This window comes from Aythya ferina (genome assembly GCF_964211825.1).
Source record: "Aythya ferina genome assembly, chromosome: 3".
Classification (NCBI taxonomy): Eukaryota; Metazoa; Chordata; class Aves; order Anseriformes; family Anatidae; genus Aythya; species Aythya ferina.
Window position 1 is genome coordinate 24,265,528 of NC_140298.1, and position 23,610 is coordinate 24,289,137.

Here is a 23,610-nt window from a genome sequence, read left to right on the forward strand (position 1 = left end):
TAAAACAAAAGAAAAAGTTCTGTGCATTCTATTCAAGTATGTTATTGGGAAGTTAATTTTTAGAATAACACACTGAAAACTAGAAAAGCAACTTAATAACGAATTTCATTCAGTCACCCAATAAGAAATGTAATTCCTTAATATATACTTGGTTCACAAGTAACAAAGACTAAAGTAGCCCAGAATTAAAGTAAGTCTTAATTTTGTGTTTCTGTTGCTTCATCATTCAGAAGAAATAATTAAAGAAGATGAAAAGCAGCCTTCATGGTCCCTATTTACTTCAATAGGTAAGATAAGACTTGTAACATAATTTGTTAGCATCCTGGAGAACATTAAACCTTGGATCCTTTACTTTCCAAGAATGGAAAGCACTAGTGGAACTTTGAAGATAATAAAATGCAGGAGATTCTTATTCATTTTTTGTAAATGTTATTCTCTAGACTGAGAAGTTGTGACTAGAAAAATAACAGAACACATGTAAATAGAAAAATCAACTCTCTCTAGAATAAATTAGCTTACAAGAAATTTAATTGATTCATGGTTACAGAATTCTAATAGAACCTTAATTTTGGGTGGGACAGGAAGAATGCCATCCTAAAAGTCAGCAAGGGATGCATTAATTTCCACCATACAAGCTTCCAAAAAATTCAGCTCTCTCACACATTCTCACGTCTTTGATTGGAGTTTCTAATATTCACTTTTATCCTTTTAATCCCCTCATTCCTGGCATTAAAAAAAGGCAAAAAAATACACTTTTGCTACACTGCCATGCTAATCATATCACAGTTATTCTACTTTAACTTCCTGCTTTCATGCACCAGCATCCCAAGTTGTACCAATTAAAACAAGAAACTGGACAGTATCTAGCCAATGGCATGCAATTTGCTTGGCAGCCAAGAACTTTGAATCATTAGCACGTCCCTTTATGACTCTCTAAAAAACACGTAAATTGGATCCACGGATTTTTCAAATATGGCTTGACTCGTTTGGGAATCTGACAGCACTCTTTCAAGGAGTCATGATGATTTTGTGAAGCTGATTATTCCTGATTCCAAATGTCTCTATCATTTCCAGCAACAGCTGACATGAGCATGAGATCAGTACTAAAACCTAAATTGCACAAATCCTCATCAAGATAAAAGTTAGCTTTAAAAGCAAGTAACTTAATTTGACATATAAAGCCCAAATGCATTACAGAATCTCAAATTATAGAAGAAACGGTACCTACGAAAAGAAGCGATCAGCCTACAAGATCCTTCATACTGACATTTGAACTACTTCTCAACAAAACGTTTCCAAGAAGTTTGACAGAACCTTCCAGTAGCAATCAATTTCCTCATTAGGAAACATTCACTGGTGCTAGCAAATGTGTTCTTAAAACTAAAGAAGGACCTCAAGAAAATTCTCTGACTTCATCCACCAAACTGCAAACTCTGATTTTAAATCTTTGGTTCTTTCTCCAGTAGTTCTTTACTCAATCCCAAGAACAAATTTCAAGTGGGTTACAAATTGTAAATCGCTGAAAATGAATTACAAGTAGGCATTTATTCCCTTGTTCTTGGCACTCTCAAAACAGGAGATTACAAAGTGGAAAGTTTAAAAGAAAGATAACTTGATTCAGACTACACACTGCACATACACTTGAAAACCTCAGCCTGTCATGACTGCAGATCTTACTTAAGTTTTCTAGCCTTTCAAAAATTTAACATGTTATCCCTATGGTGCTTAGTCATATTGTTGAGCCAGGAATTTAAACACAGCCAGCCCGATACTGTTCAAAGTGTTGGTCTCTAATTTGATTGTGGTCATTCAAAAAACAGAAGTCCACAAAAAAGTCCACAAGAGAAGAAGGTGCAGTTATATTTTGTCAGTTTTCTTTTGAAAGAAAACAAAGATCCTATGTGGAAACGCAAGAAGAAGAAAGAGAAACTGGGGAAGGTAGATTCAGCAGAGACCATCAGGAGTTGGACTTGATGATCCTTATGGGTCTCTTCCAACTTGGGATATTCTATGATTCCATGATGCTATGACTTAGATCAACAACTGTGGATTTTTGATTGCACGGCAAAGTTGAAATCAGGGATACTGAGTATCATTAGATGTCTTCTGAAAAGTATTTTCTCCAGTATAGAGTTTGTTGTTCAGATTATAGAATCTCTTCAGCATTTTAAGCAAGGCATTCCAGGATACTCGCAGGTGTTTGTAAATAACCTGACTTCATGACAAGTCCATAAGCCGCCCCAGAATTTAAAATACAACAGGCACTTCTCCAAGTTCAATCTAACTTTTTGTTTGTTTCTCCTGGTTACATGGTCAAAATTCAAGAAGAATGCTAACTCATCAAAAAAAGAGCAAGAAAATAAGTTGCATTTTTACCTGCTAAGAATGTAAGCTTCACGATCACATGTCAAATTGTGAAACATTAACACTAAAGCCGCTAATTAGTACAACATGAATAGAAACTTAGCTACAACAAAGCTTTCATCTCATGACATTACAGTGCTACCAGAGTGCTTTTCATCTCTGTATAGATCTACACTCAATCCTTCTGTAAAAGTATGTATAGGTCACTTTGATAATGTAGTTTCACTGTGGGAAATGTAATATTTAGACCCAAGGTTTCCATTTGTTTGAAATAATCTGTCTACATAAGTTTATTTTTATAACTCTTCACTTTCTTCCTCTATAAACACTGCATGTAGTTTAATATACTAAGTTCAATATAATGACTAAGATTTCATAATAGCAAAAAGCCTTTTAAGGTCAGTGACATACCAGAATATGCTAGGAAGGACTGCAACTTAACTGCAGATTTTGAAGAACCTAGATGAACTGTCAAGGTACTAATGGTCTTGCCACAGTACAAGAAGCTGAAGTGGATGGTATTTTGAGGTTCTCTCCAGGACATCAGTCTAAAGCTCTAACCTATTTTTCTCAATTCAGCCATAGCAAAAATATTTTATTAAGAGCAAACATTAGAAGTAAACAAATCAAAATAAACAAACACCAATAACCCACAACTTTAGGTAAAGTCTCTTCCAAATATTTGGTTCAAAGGTTTGTCTTACTATGGTGAATTAAAAATTTTCAGCTTTTCAATTTTATATCACAGAGCCTTGCCCAAAGGACTTAAACTTTTTTGCATATACACCACAGGACAGTACTTTATTACAAAGCTAGGCTGACTTTATTTGACCAATCTGTACAAGAATCATTGCTTTGCACTGTAGTACGGAAGTAATATGTATATTCTACAAAAACTTAATTACTCCAAAATACTGGCCCCGATGACTTTTTTTTTCATACTTAGAGACGAAACATCACTCTTTAATAAATACATAACAAAAACATTCCCATTAAATAGTATTTGTATTTCACGTGCTGTACAAAAGTCAGCAATCAAAAAGAAGACACTTTTTCCCTTGGTCCCAATAGAAGAGAACACATACAATGCATGATGTCAGACCTGAACCCCTAAGGTGTATTTTCTAAGAATCTTTTTGATACTCACTGACAACATAGAGAACCTTATATTTGCAACAGTATATGTAAATGGATTTGTCTTCACTATAATTCCATTTACTGTTACTTTTGTATACTACTGAATTCTGCTCTTCAGCCAAATGAAGTTAATCATGAGGAACGATGTGGCCATACTCAGACAACAGTGAAAAGTTCATTCCCCTCATTGCATAGGTTAAAAGCATGCCTCTGTAGGCTTGCAAAACAAGAACATCTGATTCTCTTGGCTTTTCAAAATATACACAGGAAAGATGAAACCTTGCTGACAATCCTTCAGCAACAAAAATCTGATTCACAGCATGTTACTTGTCAAAATGTCTCTCTCAAATTTTAAATGTTAATGTTATACCACTAATCTCTTAAAGAACTTTGTTGCACATTACTTTCTTCTACTTCTATGGCAATACAACTGAGCTCATGGAAGAACTGTGAGGATTGATATACTTAAAAACACAAAGTCCTTAAAAATATGAAAGATGTAACAAACCAGTTCCTTAAATGAAATGACTGATACCCTTTCAGTATACTAAACTTGCAGGAAGTATCACGTTTTTGCTTTTATAGGTAGAACTCAGAAGTTACATGATAGTTGTAACAATATCATATATATTTCAAATATTAAGATTATTACTAGTAATGTCAATAATAAGATTTGGAAAAAAAAAAAACTGCAAAAAAACAAACAAACAAAAAAACACAATTAAATGAATAAGGTTTCTTTTTTGTTGTTTTTCTTTTTTCCTGTTATATTCCACTGTCATTTTGAAGCTTTTTCAATTTTAAAAACTACAATTCTAAATGCTTTTCAATCTCTGTAGGTTACAGTAAAAATATTTATTTATTTAAAGAAAACCTATACTTTTGAAATCAAAGTTACCTATCTTCACAATGTATTAGGGAATAAATTCCAATTTCTATTGTAGCTGCCAGTCCTATTAGTCAAACTAAGAAAACACATAGGTTATTAGTCTTGCTTTAAACTAATAACCTGAAATTAGAAACATTGATACATGGTTTTATTCACCTCACCTAAGATTCAGTCTTAAGAAAGCATCATTATTTAAGACACATAGGTGTTTTATTGAAGTTGTTTTGTTTTATGTAATTTATTTATCTATTTATGATTTACTATAAAACTTGAAGCAGATTCCACTTAGACAGAACATGCATTTTTTACTCATGTACTTACACTTTACAGTATTAATATCTTAGTCAATCTATATCATAAACAATACAAAAAATATTCTGACAATATTGCCAATATAATGGCTTTGTTTTAGTAAACAAAACATACTTTTTTGGGGGTAGAATGTTATTCTTTAAATGTTAGCAGCATATCCTATTCACAAATTCCAACTTAAAAGAATTCATCAAATAAATTCATTCAACATTAATGGTATTCTTCACATTAAATGTGGATTTTTTTTAATTATTAAAAATTATTAATGTAATTAAAAGGCAGATTATCTGAAGTGATAAAATTCACATTTCTTGTCAAAAGCTTCTGCTCTGCCTTGTTTTTGTAACTCTTGAAAAAACACAAGGATGCATAATTTTACAAAACAAGTTGTTTTGTCATAAATGAAGCACTCACAAACGTAGATCATATGAAAAATATAGTCCTTTCTATCACTACAGACAAGAGACTGAAACCTTACAAATTCTATGCATAGCTTTAATTTACCACATACACTGTAATGTTACAGAGTATAGACGCATGATGATAACATACTAATTTCACCTTTGTGTATTTCCTACTTAAGACAAATATAATAATTTTGAAATGTGGTTTGTTTTCAAGCTTTAGGATACTATGAATAATAATGGTAAAATTAAGATGACAAAATAAAATTTATATCATCTTTATAATGGCAAAACAGAATTCCACTTTTCTGTAATATTTTTAACAAGTTCACAGTGACATTTCAGGTGCTTTTTTATTTCTTAAGAATTAGTGTTTTTTATCTGAAAGTCTTCTAAACGATCAACTCTGTAGAACAGAACATTAATTATCTGCAGATAAGGAAGCATTTTAAGTTTTCTATGACTTGTTTGCATTTTAAATTACACCTTTCGTTTCCTTGCCATACTGTGAAACTGCATGTAGTTGCTACACAGACTGAATGCGCCTGAAATTTGCACACCAAACCTTAGCAGCAGTGGAAGGAATTTGAAATGAACGTACAATGGAATTTACTGCATTTACAGAAGTGTTTCATCTTTACATTGCAGAAAAGTCTACTCTCTGCTTATATAGCCATAGGTGAGGGAGAGAAATTGAATTCTGTTTTCTTAGGTAAAAGACACTCAACACAAAAAAACACTGAGGCACTAAAAGCTGTTAGATGTTTGTGCTAGCAATTCAGGTAAGAATACCTTAAATAAAATGCGGACATTTCACCTGCACTCCTGATGAAGCTATGCTAACAGCTCCTGCCCAGACTCATTTCCACATCTCCTCTCTTTACTCCCTGCCAAACGTGACCACGGAGATGTTATTGTGGGACAGAGTCCAAGACCAGACTATGTAATTAGCAGTACTCTATCCAGACAGAGATACATTTACTTACAGATCCAAAGCCACTTTCAGAGCACCCAGGCTCATTACCCAGCTCTCAGATCTGCCTCCTTACTACCTGTTTCTCTGAAAATCCTCTGAGCATCTTAGTCTTGTAAGATATAGAATATATCTGAGCATAGAATATGCTCAGTGGGGAAAGCAATAGCAAGTAGTTTGATTCTTCCCTTTTCTCTCTTGATTACACTCTTTCAAATTGGGAAGGGAGAAAAAGATTCAGTGATCACAGTACACATAATTTGTGAAAAGTCAATCTATGGACCAGTATTTGATTGAACAAAAAGTCATGCAATTATTTTTCACAATAAACATGCCTTTTATGTTATGGATTTGCTTATGATGCATTTGTCAATTAAATTATTTCCTTTTAACAGTTCACCTGGCTCTAATTAAGCCTGCTAGTGGTACCTCTTTTCATTTATTCAGGTCATGTTTAATCCCACGATGTGACGATGGTGTTTGCAGTTGGGAGGGATCTGCTTTAGTTCTCAGAGCTCTCATATGGACTACAAAGAAGAGCAAGAAGTGGAGACAAGCTGGGTTCTCTGGGGGCCAGCTGACAGCTAACTGAGCACAAAAGACAAAGACTGAGACTGTAAAGTGAAAGATGCAGCTCAAGGGCAGATAACGAGGGCCATCCTGACAAGAGGCTAACATGATGAGACAAAAAGGATCCCTTGCAAAGGACACCCTATGAAGAGAAATGTTTACCTTATGCTGAATACAGACAGCTTCAATACACCAAAAAAGTAATTATCTGGAAATACTCAAATCTGAAATGAAGGACGCTAATGTAGGATGGTTACATTATACTGCAAAGCCCAGGAGAAGAAGAATCACTCAGTAAGTAAACTCAAAAGTAACATTAAAAGTCCCACAAACATTTAAATTATACATTTTCAGACTAGGTAATTTCATGTATTTGTGCAATATATCTGATCAGGGTTTCCCCCAATGGAAACAAATAGGAGGAAAACAGTGTAGATGCTCTTGCTGAAGGGTGCTCAAAGCTGCAAATGGTAACTGTTTCTGTGTTTTTCCCTTTTTTATCCCCCTTGAAAGACAAAAACAATAGTGAGTAGATTTCTGTGTATAGGCATACAGACAAACAAGAAAGAATTCAAATCATGAGAAAACAAAATAGTTAGGAAAGTTAGTATCTAAGGGAAAGAAAGTTCTCCCGGATTTAAAGCTGAAAGAACTGCTCAGAGAAGACTTAAACAGCAGCTTGAAGTCTTCAAAAGTGAGAATTTCACACTAGTAACAACCTCGTTAATATTGACTTATAAACTCCTTCTTAAAAGCTACTTCTGAGAAATTTACAATATGTTTTTGCAGCCTGATTATTTTGCTTACTGCCCTTTGAAACTGTTCTTTGGATTGGTAAATCATATTTATGTCACAGAGAATGATAGTCTGAGAATCTCACAGATACTCAGTCAAATTCACATTTTTTTTTCTAGCTTTATGTATTGATTTATTCTAGATTTATTCTAGCTTTATGTAGATTTAAAAAAAAAAGTGATCAAAACTAGACATACCATATCAGATAATGGTTTGTCAATGGCAGACTGGTCTTCTGAGAATATATGAGTTTTGCACAAGTGGTTTACTTTGATTCAATATCGAAGTCATTCATGGCCTGCTGTCATTTGCCTGGGACATTTTAGAAACTCAAAAGCACCTTCATAACACTCAAAATAGCAATGCTGTGTCTGAAATGTAGTAATTTGCTGATATATAGAAATATTAAAGATTGTGAGGATCAAACTGAGTAAAGTTTTTTCAAGGAACTTGATAATTAAAAGGCAAAGTATACAAGTTTTTAATTGCTATTTTATTCAGTGCACATGTATTTAGACAAACACAAGGAGCAATCTTTTTTTTTTTTTTTTTTTTTTCCTCTTCTGGCAACGTGACCTATTTAGGACTTTGACATACAAATGAAATTCAAAGGATTCTCCAAGTATCCTTATTTTCAGGGTCATGGTAACAAACAAAAGCTATTCTGTATGGGACTCAAATGGTCTCACAATCTCAATACCTAGTCAAGTGCTTCTTGGTCGAATAGACTAAGTTATATGTCACAATTTGCCACAAAACATTAGATGTATTTACAGAAAAATCAGGAAAAGCAAACAGCATGGATTTTGAAAGCTAATCAATTTTTAACTGTGACCACTGAACCCATTCAGTGGCAGGTCCTTATAATCTGGTCAGATTCCATTTGGGTTCTTGACCCTTCATCTGCTAGTGCAGTGCAGACAATTGTTTTCAGAGCACGGCTGCCAGCCTTTGAGTTTTCCCCTATACTCAGACCTGCGGAGAGGGAGCCATGGGCTAATACTTAAGTTCTCAGCTGACAGGAGCAGTGCTGGGGGACACCATGCACCAGGTACACTGGCTGAGGCAACCATGGCACTGAGAAGAAAATGGCTGCTGCCTGCAGGGTGCTCCCATAGGGTACTGCCTTGAAATGCTGAACAACCAGTCGAACGTGGGGAGGCCGCTTCATATATGATTTACCAAATGAAGTTCTCCTGTAGCTGCAGTAACACGATCACCACTTCCCAATCACTTAATTTCCTACAAAGAAAGTGTGAGAGCCTTATTTTTTGTTGTGTTAAAGGCCTAATTCTGATCTTTCATGTTTTACTCCACGAACTCAGATGAATTCAGCCAGTTATTCCCCTGATAAGAATGTGTTTGGTATTTAAAGATAATTGCCCCTTACTTTAACAGACAGAATTTTCACAAGCTAAGTGAAAGCATTGATGCACCATTCACATAAAAACCAAGTCTTTTTGGTAGAATTTGAGTTAAATAAAATCCTATGAACAAAATTTGCTATTTGAATCTCTTTTCCTAGATAAGTCTAATCCATCTTTTTCTTAGCTGATTTAAAGTATCATAATTGTAGCTACTGTTTCATAAAATACACGTATACATGCAAACTTCAGTATTTAGCCTTCCCCAAAAAATCCTGAATAGATCATACCATAAGCACATAGCAGTAACGTCATTAGTAGGCCTACAATGCTAGGATTTGCACAAAACTTGACAGCTCCACTCCAGAGGGGCCAAGAATTTCCAAAAAATAAATGCTATTCTGAAAACCTTTTTCCTGAGTTTATGAACTGGTAACATCCATGAGAAGGAATACTAAAGATATGCCACACAAAGGGTAACATGAAATGAATACTATAAGCACAACACATAAACAAGTGCATATTAGGTGAATGACACAAATAAGTACATACGAAATAACTAACCATTGTCCTCAAAAGTGAGAGCGCATTTCTATACATTGCATACAGAAATGTCTTACATCACTCAAAAAATGTAATTAAAATATTTCTCTAGTAAAGATATACAAAATAATCCTTTATGCACATAGGATTGCATATGCCATCCATGCTTTGCTATAAGGGTCACATCTGGGAGTTCAATATGTTAGAAGTGGAGAATGTTTTAGAAAGTAAGAAAATTTAATTTAAGTTTCCATAGCAAACATCTTGTTATTGACAATGATGAAAGATTACTAGATTTGCTTAGCATGAAGAAGTATGTTTGTATCTTCTAAACTCTACTTAGAAAATCAATCAAAAACAATTAAATAAAATATATAATAAATAAAACAATTATTTTGTTTATATTCTACACCAGAAAAGCAACCTGTGGGATGGTGAAGATGGCTATGCATTTTTTTCTTTATTTTTGTTCATATATATGTATAATATATAAAATTTCCAAACAAATTTACTGAATAAAATGCTTTTATGATTTTATTATCAAGTACTGGAGGCTGCTGCTCACTGTTGGAAAAACTTCTTTGTGTATGAAGAGTGAAGAACAACTGAAGACAGGGCCATGGGGACTTCTTGAAGAAAAATAAACAGCATTGCAATGGATTCTGAACTCCAAGAGAAAGGAACAAAAATTGTCAACCATTGCATTAAAACTAGAATATCTTTAAGAGCATCAGGTCTTCCTAAACAAATTATACATACGCAAAACAGCAGTGTCCATCCCTGCTATTAACTTCTGATGCAATGGCGAATTTCTATTAAATCCGAAAGGGACAGGGAGTCTGAGGTAACAGTGACATAAACAGTCATATTAGTTCTGTTGCTTCTTGCTCAGTCAAGCATACATAGAAGGCAGCTAGAGGCATTTTACTCAACATGTGATAAATATGGGGCTTGACAATACTGCGTGAAGAGGAATTCCCTGGTTACACAGGAGAACTACAGCAACTCGTAACAAAGTGGTCTTAGGGAATGCAATGAAAGAGTTGAAACTACAGGGGCAGACATGGGGTAGGATAAATCCAAAGGAAATTATGCCTCAACAATTTAACTGCTCATGCAAAATTTGATATGTTTTGAGGAAGAAAGGAGGAAATAATATATGACAACATACCTAAAGACAAACGGCAATAAGACTGTGGGCAACAGGTACTATGCAAGCATTATTTGAAGCATGGAAAGGTGAGGGATACCCTGAAATCTTCATTGAGGAAGATGGTTTGTGAACATATGAATCTGAAGCCACTTGTAGCTTTGAAACCTGTTTAAGGAACATACTAGTATCGTGTATTCACCATGTCAGGTAACTGTCCACACTTTAAAAATAAGCAGAGAAAGCTGCAGGAACAGCTCACGGAAGCATACCACTATGTTTCAAAGGCACTGAACTTGATGGTCCACTTTTACACAGATTCTCTTATGAGCAGCTTTAGTATATAACTGAAAAAATACTAAACTTCACAACATATGAACTGTTCTTGTAAGATCATAAGGCAGATGATTAGCTAATAAAATACATTAATATAGTATCAGACAGAGCAAATAAAATACATTTCTGCAGAAAAGATTAGCATAGATGTTTCAATGGATTAAGAATTTCAGTGACAGAAGGTATATTTAATATATAAAATCCATATAATGAGAATCAGTGGAAAAAAACAGGGCAATTGTCATGTGTCCAAATATCTTCATAAAAAGCTGTCAAATACAAACATTTCTCAGCAACAAAATATTCTACAACTGAGCAAAGTATATTTAATTCAGAATTTATGATGTACCCTCATCATGGATTTTATAGTTACAAATATTCCTGAACAGTTGGATCTCTCTACACTGAAACAACACTTACCTTCTCCTGTTCAGTAACTCCTAAGTAGCTTATGATTAGAAGGGCATAAAGATTATTGTTGGCTTATTCTAGCAAAAGGACAGCTGAGAAGGAATACAACCGATGTGTATAAACACACCCAGAGGCAAACACAAGAGAACTAATTAAGCTAAGAACAAATGGTTATAAATTGGCCATAAAGAAATTAAGGTTGGAAATGAAACAACCTGATCTTTTCAGATGAAAATTCAATTTTTTTTTAATTTATTTTTTTAAACAGGATGACTTGGCTGTCTGTAATACCCAGGGCTTGAACTCAATGACCCAGCATGTCCTCCCACTTCCAGTCAGATACCCTAAAAACATGACAAGTTTTAACATTCTTGTAAAATAACTATACATGTATGTTAAATCCTATAATAGAACTGCTCACTGAAAAAGCATGATATAGGTTATAAATAATACAAAAATAGATACTCAGACGTGAATGAATTTCTAAAGCTGTAAAAACTGATTTGCATATATTTTTTTAAAATAAAACAACAAACACAACCCATGGATGCTTATTCAAGCTATCAAGACTATGAGCGTTCCTTTCAAGCAATAGGCAAGGCTAACAGAAATCTGCCTAAGCACCATTACAGCAACAATCTCTAGACCATTTCACTTCCTACCAGTATTACTTATTTGCATTCCTTTCCTCCCAAAAATAAGGACAAGAGAAGAATGTAGGCATGGCAACTTCACAGAAAATTAATAACAATCTCATTATCTTTGATTCCTTTTGAAATTTGTTCCTACTTTCTCTGCCACAAAAGCCCCCCAAAATAATAAAGAATAATGACCAAAGTGCATATGGGATATACCAATCAAAAGCCTGGCCCAATGCACATACGGAATATACCAATCAAAAGCACTGGCCTCTTTCACTGACATTGGTAATTTTTTTCTTTTTCCTTTTTTTTTTTTTATTTTATTATTATTATTATTATTATTATTAAACCAGACCCAATTGAGAACACACACAAATTTAGCAGTACATTTAGAATATTCAGTGCTTTTTTTTCATGGGGCCTTTTTTTTCCTAGCTACTAAACTAGCAAACTTGGCATTTTTAAAGTTCACAGTAGGTAAGTGAACTACTTCATCCTTGGAACAGACTGATTCATACTTCTTCATCAGCTGATGCTCCATCAGATCCACATTTTAGTCTCAGTTTTTGCTGATTTTCTGTAATTTATTTTTAATGGTGAAATACAATTGCATTTTATTTTGAATGCCTTTGCAATACTCAAGTTTGATAGAAATGCCATTTTAATTGATACACTTTTTTTTTTTGGAAAATGCAGAACAAATTAACTGCATTTTTTTCTACCTGAAAAAATCTTTTGCTTTCTTTTCCTTCTCCTTTTTTCCTTCAAAAAAGTTGGGGGGGGAAGGATTCCCTTGCTAAGCCACATTCTCTTTCTCCAAGAACTCTATTATCTAAAAAATAGTCATATCTTAAGCAACCAATCCTCCTTGTCTAGGAAGCCTTGACTAGAACATTACAAACATTCTCTTTTTGGACAAAAGCATATTTAAATACTTACAAAAACAAAAAGGAGATACACTGCCCAGACAGTGATGCTATAATCATTAATATGAATCTGAAAACCAACCTCATGAAAGACAGGAGATACAAGCTAAAGATCCCATGGGAAAAAGGGAGTTTTATCTGGAATCTGTTGTACTATTGGTAGCCACCCTCGCCATTGGACAGCTGGATAATACAGATACAGATAACTCCAGTGTTTTTTGATAGTGATAACTAAGTTTATCTCTAATTACAGTTGCTTTGCTTTATTTCAAAAAGTATCAATAAATTATTTTGGGGGGACAAAAAATTGTCCATCAGACCGTCAAGCTTTTTTCCATCAAAAAATCCCTTGCTAGTAGTTTGCACTACTTTTCACACTATTTTTCACTTCAGACTGAATCAGAAATCAATTATTTACAAGATTCTAAACTAAAGTTATTAAAATGTCTTTGCACTGTCAGAATTGCTCTTTCCTATCTTTCCTTCATGAAAAAAAAATAACTATTGCAACCAAGATTTAATTGCAACAGATGGAGGGCACTGGCTAGTATAGCTTTTTTTTTTTTTTCTTTCTTATTTTTTAATTGAAGTGCTGTGGGTAGCAGGGTAAAGAATATACAATTAAATGCATACATATGTAGCATGCATGTATACATACATGCATATATTCACCACTATGTGCCTACTTATAAATCGGAAATTCTAAGTAATTAAAAGGAAAAATACAGGCAGCTTTTGCAGGTGGAAATTGAATGTATTTACAGAAGCTTTCAGGAAAACATCTTGGTGTTAATACGGTGCTATGACTGTTGAAGAAATTCAGTGAATGTGATGACTATAAATATATACACCATTCTTACAAAATTCAGGACAATGTATATCATTGCATTGTTATTCTGCTTCATTTAATACTCACAGACAGACTGTAAGAAGGTTCCAATATCACTGGCACTGACATCTTCCCTTGAAGATTCAATTTTGTTAAGTAAAAAATCTTTTCTCCCACAATCCTCTCTTTTTTCATGCGACGTACGCTGTAAAGTCGAAAGCGAACTGCGTAATTCCCAATCATCTCAGACTCAACGTGATTAAATTTGAATGTCTCTGTGAAGACAGGGCACGGTCCCCGCTGGATGCTGGTTTTTGCTCTCTGTTTCTTTATAGGGAGAAGAACTAGGTGTACTTGCCATGAGCTTCCACCTGTCCTGCTGTATGTAGGAATATCTGTGACAGCTGTCACTGTCACCAAAAGCTTCTGTTCCTGTGAGTCATAGTCAAAAGTCACATCCAGTGTGCCATATTTAGCTACTGGCTCAGGATCAAAAGGTTTAGGAAGCTGTGAAGATGATCCTCGAGCTGACATATCCTGAAGAAGAAGAAAAAAGCTTTTATTTATTTATTTATTGCATTATATTATTAAGCTTAGCATGGAACTATATAGCTTTCTCTAAGCAAAATGAAGGGACTATGATCTTTTTGTTCATTTCATAAACAAAGTAATTAAACACTGTAAGCCTGAAGAGATGGCTGACTAGCAGCCAAGAAAAAAAAAAAAAATCAAAAGATTTTACCTGGCCAATACTGCCAAAAGCCAGGAGCCAATCAGACATAGATTGGATTAAATTAGGCTGTATTTATGATCTCTTCTTCTCTGTCCCACGTGTTAAAATGCATACACATATGTTACAAGATATAATTACCTTACTTTGGTGTGAGTATACACACATTTTAAGTTAACATTTTGTAGTGCTTTAAGACCTGCCTGGTGATTGAGAACACAGTGAGATGCCAGCAAAGAATACAGGAATTACAATACTTATTTGCACATGCAGCTCTTGCTGCAGTGAACAAAGATTCTATAGATGTGCCAAAAATTACCATGGTTTTATTGATGCAGTTTTACCAGAACTGTGTCAAATTAGTCTGTTCTGAACTTTCCATAAACAGCATCATTCCTAAAACCACACTGTAAACAATTTTAAAACTGCTTATTATCACTTCAATTTTTGAATAAAATATTCACCCACTATGTTTTTAAAACAACTAGTTTGATAATGATACTGAAACAGTATTTAAAAGGGCTCAACATAATATTTACATAAGTTATCCCAAATAGGTAAAATAAACATATTTCCTGTGTGTTTTCATGCTATCAAAGTATGCTTGCTTATACAAATAGATACTACAATATAGCCTTTCCAATCTAAAAATGTTATGTTCTTATTTTAAACTGGATGCTACATAGCTATGGAAATTCCTTCCTCTGACAACTTCATTCTACAAGTTGAGTGTCTATAAAAATATGCTGACAATATTCTGTATTCTTATTGTACACTTACACTATTGCCTGGTATGATGTGTAATGAGAAGAACCAGGGTTAGATCTCTTGTAGTTTGTTACTGTTTGAGGATCATATGTACACACTATGCCTTTCTCAGTAATGAAATTTGTGCTGATTGCAGCCCTAGCAGAGTGCCAGACACACGCAGACAGCTAGGTATTGGAGGACCTTGCATTCATATAGCAGGTGGGCCTTCCAGATGTTGCACCAACACCTCAGAATGCAACAACTTACCACAGGGTTTACTAAGACAGAAACAGCTGTTTGCACATCAGGACCTCTCCCTAATATGCACTTCAAAACTTCAGTTAAAGACAAAAGACAAACTGTACCAAAAAAAGGCTCTTCTGCACATTGCATCAGTAAAACAGTACCCATTACATACCAGTGCAGTAATTGTTTGTTAAAGATATATCAAGGAAATGTCAATAAAAGATGAATTCTTTGTAGTAATACTAAATAGATATCATTATAGTTTGTAATGGAAAAAGGGAAAATTAAGTGGACCAAATCTCTATTATACTATCAATAAAAATAAATAAATAAATAAACTTTATAATTTTTTCCCACCATTAAAGATATATTATGAGATGTTCAACTTGTAAAATGTTAACAGATCCATAGGAAAAATATGTGGAAGAAAAACAAGAAATAATTCACTCTTATTGGGAACTTGTTTGAAAATTAAAACTTAGTAACTATAAAGAACAATCTGAAATCCAGTTGTAGTATTTTCTTACAAATATATATATATTTTAATGAGCTGTAATATGTGTGTTTATATTTCTGTACACTGGTCTTTAGAAAAAAGCTCTCAAAAGGTTGCATTGCGCGATACTTCAGAACATTCAACTGTGTTCATTTACCTCTGGACTAAGGACAGCTGTGCTATCACTTGGTACATCCTCTTCATATCCTTTGTTATGAAAACTTTCTATTTCGTGTCCTGTGCTTCCCTCACTTGGACACTTATATGAACATCTTGGACTGTTGCTACACTGGGAAAATTCACATTTACTGTCTCCAACTTCAGAAGGCGTACATGAAAGATGAGGAGAACCACTATCATCCTGGTATGGAGGTGGCTGCAGTTCATCTAGCGGAGGTGTTCTTCTCATCCTCTGAATGCAGTTAGCTGAGAATAATGAAAATTCTTTACTTATGTTCTGATTATTTACTGTTCAAAGTTCTGTAGAAAACAGTAAGTCCAGTTCTGGACAGAATATTAAAAATTGTTCTTAACAAATACTGCCAAAAAATATTAATTCAAAATGGAAACAAATGATCTCAGATGAAAGATGTGGAGAAAAGCATAGGATTAAATATATAGTCAAAATGAACTGTGTAAACCATATATAAATAAATATAGCACAAATATGACATGACAAGAAGTCTAGGTTTGAATTTTGGTAATGCTTACCTTGTAAAAACCTTTGGGTATCTTGAGTCACATTTTGCACAGGTGGAATGTAGACCAATTAAGCAAACAAAATACACTCCCTAAAGCCATGATATCAAACTTCTGATTACCTCCCATGTAGTTGCTCACCCAGGGAGATAGTTAATTAAACTCTGAGGACAAATAAGTAGTAATAAATGCTGACACAAGCCTTTTCACACAAGTGAACTCTGCTCACCTGTGAATTTAATAAAAGAAGCGGTATCTCAGAGACAGATTCCTTTCTACTTATTAAGAGTGGCTACAGGTTACATACCCAGTGTCTAAGAACGTAGACACTGGGTCCAGCCACCAAAAATAACAGAAAAAGTATCACGAGCAATCGGGTGCCTGGGGGTGAATGCTGGATGCTTAACATCTTTGTTTCATACAGACAGATTAAACTAGATATTTGATAGATGGAACTGTGGTTATATATGTCCTCAGAAAATAAAGCCAGAATGCATGGCTATGAATACAGAAAGTTAATTCCAAACAATTACATTTCAATTTTTGGTCTCATGTTTTACCACACAGTGTTACACAGTGTTGGGAAAAGACAGTAAGTATTCTTTAGCTGAAATGAAAGTAGTTCTAAGGACATGTAAAACCTGTTTCACATATCATTTCTGTCAGCTATAGAGGTTTTAATGAAGGTTTCAATGCACCTCACAAATATAGGAATAACTTAAACACAAAAATTTCAGACATACTGCTGTCACACAAAGGAAAATCTATCAAAAAAAAGGAAGTTAACAGAAATATGAGCATTAGTGTGACTCAAGTTTTGATTTCAGATTCTGCTAAGAAAGAAAATTATTTTCCTTCCTACATGACAAAGGTGGTATATTTTAGTTTCACCATCAATTTTTTTTGCGTAAGGGATTGCCCTGCCTATGTCCTAATTTCTCACCAAGTATATGAACCTTTTAATTACTTCAGAGGCAATAACAAGTTTTTTCAATGTATCACTTGAACAAACAGACTATGCCTAAGAGTTACCCTTTATGGAACAAAGTTGAAAACAGTAACACAGCACTCTCAAGCAACAAGAAGTCTCAGCATTCATGGGAAGCAAACCCAGACACATTGGCTAGAAGAGAGCCACGGTCCATTGTGATTGCCAGAGTTGGGCAATGGAGGGACAGGAACACCACAGCTCATTATGGAGTATATGTACAGCATCAATATATACAGGCCTCAAAGTTCATCTCTTTTGGGAATGCAGGGCTCTTCTCTATACCACTGGGCTCCTAATGGAAATTCTCTGAGTTGTAGCTAAGGCAAACGAGTGATTAAAACAATGCAAAGTGCTCCTAGAAAATGATCCTGGAGTCAGGAATCCTCTCTCCTCTTATAAACCCATCAGAGGCAGCCTACCATTCAGAGCGATCCCAGGTAAAGCTCCTTTGCTGTTAGCTAGCCCAGTGCCACTAACTCCCAAAATGCCAGTCCCAGATAGGGACTGGCAAAGAAAAAAGAGCAGGCAGGGAATCCTACAGTCCAACTGCAGCCATTGGTCCTGCAGATGTACATAGAGCCTTACATGTGAAACCGAGTTCTCAAGTAGGACAATCAGAATCTTGAAATCACCATGCAGGAACCATGGGAAAGATCTAAACTGCAGAAAACAGAGATATGCGAAAGCACTTTTTTTTTGGACATCATATAACTCCTGCCTGTGAAACTAGATAGGCACCATTTTAGATTCTAAACTGATATTTTAATCATAATAAAATAATAAATATCATTTGACTTTCTATACCATCAAAACAGGACTATCTTTTCACTACTTAAATAATTAAGTATGCATTTAAACTTAGAGCAACAAAATTTCTGCTCATAGTTGCTCAAAGGCAATAACAGCCTTAAAGATAGAGTAAATATAATGCAACTATGACTAAATGTCATTCTTTTTTACTTGTAGTCTGCAAAGCCTTTTTAATCCCCAGCTTTTTCACAATCTAAAGAAACAAAAATGTGTCTGGGTAACTAACAACACCATTATTGTCTTACATTAGTAAATAAAAGGCTCTGTGACTCACTTTTTTCCACTTTGATGAACTCCATTATATTTCCCTGTGGGAAAACTGCACAGGCTGCACGACAGAAAATGTACTTTTAATGTAGGTGGGGAAGAAGTGAAAAAAAGAAAATTCTTATTAACCAGCTGTGATTTAAAAATCTCAGAAAAGCAGAACACTGGGACAGGTTTTACCTAGTTATTTCTGAAAGTTTAGTTACCAAACAGAAATAATGTGTAAACACTTAAAACAAATACCCCATATCACGTTTAAAAGTCTAAGGACATCTTTATCAACATGCATACACTGTTTTTGAAGAAAAGTTTTCTCTAAATAAAAAGACATTTTAAAATAACCTTTTTAACTGAACAAATCTCATCTTAAATTAACTTCCCCTTCCCCACAGTAAATGGTTTGCTAAAATGATGACTTCATGTTACAGTTCTCTGAAAATACTATGATGTCATTTGAACTACATGATTACATAATTATTGATGATATCAAAAATAAACAGTATCACAGACAGAAGTAAATACAGCAACATTGAATAATGTCTGATACTAGGTATTTTCCTTAAAAATTGCATAGAAGTAGTAACTAAAATAATCAATCAATCAACAACACTCTGCATATGTATCAAAGTTTAAAATAAGAAAACAGTGCTAATGCATGCTGGCCTACCCCTGGTTATATTAAATAAAAATGTTTGGATCTGGAAAAAAAGCATGTTCTGAAATGTCTATTTACATATGGGATCTGTAAATACACCTTGTGTCTTTAAAGTGTAAACTTATATGCAGTTACATTTATGCATACTTGTGTACTGTCACACAAAGAATGCCTTTCATAGACCTGTGAATGTGGCTAAGACTTGCTGAAGAGTTATACTTAAGCAAATTGTTAGTGAAAATCCAAAATTAATTGGAGCATCTTTTCTGTGCTAGTTTACCATAAATTTTTCTTCTCTCAAACAATACAGAAAATATATTTTACCAATTCCCCCAGTAAACTTCAGCATATTAAGTTATCGCAACAGTTTGGACCAGTCAGTGTGAAAAGCAAGTCAACATATATCCCAAATCCGGAAGACACGATTAATACAGAGAAACCAAATCTTGTACAGCCTGAGGTTCCTCCTATGCAGGAAATGCAAGGACAGGGAGGAAAGAACAAAAAGGAAAAAATAAATGTACAGATAAAGATCCAACATCCAGTTTTCCACCCAAAATAAGTTGATATTGTCATAACATGAATGAAACAAAGTTGTTTAGTAACAAATATTGGGTAAACTCTAACTTGAGAATATAGTGTATTGCTCTCAATAAACAGATTTGCATAATCAATTTTAGGTGTTAACTGCTTTAATTAAAATTTTCTTCCTTTAGTGGGCTAGAAAAATACTCAATTTTAACAGTGTAATACTAGCTCAACAGCTGAAGAAAGCAGACATTACAAGCAAAATACCTGACAAAGTCAGATTAGCATTTTGCTGGTATGCTCAGAAATTAGAGCACATAAACTATCATTAGCACATTTAAGTCAGAAGTAAATAAATGCTTTCTTTTTAGTACTGTTTGTTAAACAACCAAGGTTAATCTGTTTTCCTAAATCTCTTTACATGGGATTGATTGAAAGCCGAGGGGACATAATATATATCTTGCCATCAGCCTCAAGAGACTGTCAATAAATCTGACTCAGCGATTACATTTGTGAGTAAGACTAGAGTATTCCTAGAATACACAATTTATAACTATGAGAAAATACATGGACTTTTTCAAAGTCATTTTTCCATGTGGAATTCCAATTTAAAGATATATGAACTTTCTATACAAAATGTTTTTCTTTTAGGTTTTCAGTTACCTTTTGATATTTCTGCTCTCAGTGTTCTTAATTTCTCTTCTCTGCCCTGGTCCCTTGTGGACCACACTAGGCTATACAACATTTTACCATGAAGCTGGCGATGTTCCTTTCCATGTTACAATGTTTAGACTTTGCTGCCTTAATTAAATTTCCCAGAGGTTGTCAGAAACAGCATCAGAAACCAAGCTTTCTTTAGCCCGTATTTCCTAATTCCATGAATGTCCATTTCAACATAGAGAAAAAGAAGTTATCCCCATGGTTGTAATTCCCATGTCTCATAAGCAATAATTAACTACACTTTTGCAACTTTTAGTTTCTCATATATATTACTCTTTTAAATATTCATGCTATTGTGGGAGGCAGGATTAACAGAAAACCTCTTTGGGAATCTGGTTTCCAGTTACTTCAAAACAAATAATCACTATATAAATTAATAATTTTGCAAGCTATATTTTGTAATTACCATGAATATCTTTATACTCAAACAGTATCTTTTCCTCCTATGTTTCCACATACACCATACTTCAAAATTATTTTTTTAATCTAACATAAATTTCAAGTTTTCAAGCCTTCAAGGGGTTCTATGTAAATGTTAAGACAATTTAAATAAAACATAAAATGAAATACTTGTTTAAAAATTAAAGAAACCTTTCTTATTCTGAATGATTAAATACCCTTAGAGATTTCTGATATGCAGCACAGACAGTCCAAATGGAATTTTCATGTTTGAACTTTTCTACCATCTAAAATATTACGTTGACTGAATTACCCCACATTACGAGGAGTATAAAATATAAACATTAAATATTGAATGAAACCTCAGGGCTCTCCTTCCCTTAAAATGAAAATCTTATATTCATCTTTGTGAGGAAAAAAAAACACTTATTATTTCATGATAAAACAAATTACCTCAGCATTATATTATTCCTGTTCCAAAAGAGTTATGGCATAAGTCTTGCTTAATGAAATAAGGGGAATACAGGATTTGTTCCAAGTGATTATGGGCAAGTGAAAAAATTCTTATCAGCTTTCTTCTTCCATTTGCCATATTTTAGACTTTTATTCATAGTAAAAATACTGTCTACACTAAGCAATTCACCATTAAACAAGAAAGCAGTCACATACAACTTTTTGGAAAAAAAATCCTTTGTTTCCTAATATTTAGGAAATTTACATATACTACAAGCTTGATCACAGACACATAGAAATTAAAACAGTGTTTAAGGATTTAAAAGCTCTTAGGCTAATTTCAATTTTCTTCCTCAAGAGAGATCTAAGACCTATTGACTCTATTGATTCTTGCACACTAAATTTATTATTATAATTTGTTTACATCACAAGCCTTCAGAACAACTTGGTTTTGGTTGCTTAAAAACAAAACAAAACAAAACAAACAAAACAAAACAAAACAAAACAAAACAAAAAAACCACTTTTTTCACTTTCCACCACTTCTGATTTGTAAGACCTTTCTTCCTGTCTAGTGGCAAGAAGAAATACTCATTCTGTTATAAAGAATATGGAACACTGCTACACTGGTGAAACACTCCAAGCTTTCTCTTTCCAAAATTAGCCTAAATTAGAACATTTAAACTACAAATGCATTATTAAAACATTATAGTGAACTAACTGTCAAAGACATTCTTTTGTTTCCTTCCCAAATATTTTGGTCGTCTTTCAGTGAAAATTATATATTAGCATCTCTTGAATTCATTTCCTTACAATTTAAGTATCATTCTCACATTACTTATACAGTATTTTTATTAATTTGACTAGAAAATAGTTCAACCTAGTTCTTTCTGAACAGCTGTCCAAAATATATTTAAATATTTTATAAAACTATTGGTTCAATATGTTACTTTTATTGATGCAAATATCAGTAAAACTTCTCTCTGAAAGATTTTTTTTTTTATCTTTTAAAAGGAGGTTTTAAAAACTCCACTTTTGTGAGCTTAGGTCCAACTCTGTAAAAACTTTTTTGAAGCAGAGATCTTTAAGAAATGAAATTTTATAATTGTTTGCCTTTACTTCCACAATTATGTTTCCTTAGGTAAAATATTTGTAACATGTTCATTCAGCATCCTAAAAGCTTATTTTCTGTTCAATTCAGATATTGGTTTCACCTTTTAGTCAACTTTTTACACTACTTTTCAGACCACACTGTTGGATAATTTCCTACATTAATAGCTATTACTTTGCACATTTGATTGCTGTTATTTATTTCCAAATTAGCAAAACTGTTGGTGAAAACACCACTTTCAAAAAGAGAAATTAAATCATAAAATTTTCCCTTTTTTCCCCCTCCTTTTAAAATACACTGTAAGTCTTACTTGCTGAAGGAGATTGACAACCAGCTTTGAAATCTTAAGAGGGCCTTGGTGACAAGGAAATGCCTTTCATCATCTCTGAAAATGTATCCAAATTCATCTCTCTCCAGCATTCAAGGATGCATGAGAGAAAATTTCAAGTTTAACAGCTAAAAAGCTCTTAAGAATCCACCCACTGTAAACAATTTCAAGACCCTGAAAACCCATATTTCTGACCAATCTGTGGACTGTAGCAGCTGGATGGGGACTGTAGAAAAACTTTTCTTGTCATTGCTATACTTCAGTTGCGTACATTTACCACTTTAAATTACAGCTCAAGTGCCAGTCCCATTTAATACCACTATACCTGCAATACAGGAGTCATGTAGGAGGATGAGCTGCTGGAAAGGTGAAAAAGACTCCAATGAGATACAAAATCAACTCCCAGTAAAATATTGTAACACACAGATAATATTCCTGTACTGTTCTGCCTCTCATTGTATTTGGTCTCAAGTAAGGGAAGAAGTATGATTTGTAAACAAGATTAATGTGTTTTATATATATAATGTTCTTGAACATTTTAATATTTTTGGTTTATTTCAGGCACATTCATTTTTGATTTGACAAAAAAAAATAATGCAAAGTTTTCCAAATATTACAGAAAAGAACTCCAAGTTGTAAGTTTTTTATTTAATGACACAAATAAGATCCATGCAGCAGTATACACTGTACTTAAGTCTGTTCCTGAATCACCAAAATTCCATTTTTTCATACTTTGAACTTAAATAAGATGCAAGTATTAATAAGATGCAAGTACTACCTTTAAT

General features: G+C 33.8%; 1 protein-coding gene across 5 annotated transcripts in view; it reads right to left on the reverse strand.

Moving 5' to 3' along the window:
- SYT14 (synaptotagmin 14) overlaps window positions 1-23,610 on the reverse strand; it is a 90,083-nt gene that overhangs the window by 13,555 nt on the left and 52,918 nt on the right. For all 5 annotated transcript variants that reach the window (XM_084512298.1, XM_084512297.1, XM_084512296.1 and 2 more), the window contains 2 exons: window positions 16,024-16,292; window positions 13,732-14,181 (listed from right to left, as the gene is read on the reverse strand). In XM_084512298.1, coding sequence (XP_084368424.1) covers window positions 13,732-14,181; window positions 16,024-16,292 — 719 coding nt within the window. The remainder of the gene's footprint in view (window positions 1-13,731; window positions 14,182-16,023; window positions 16,293-23,610) is intronic.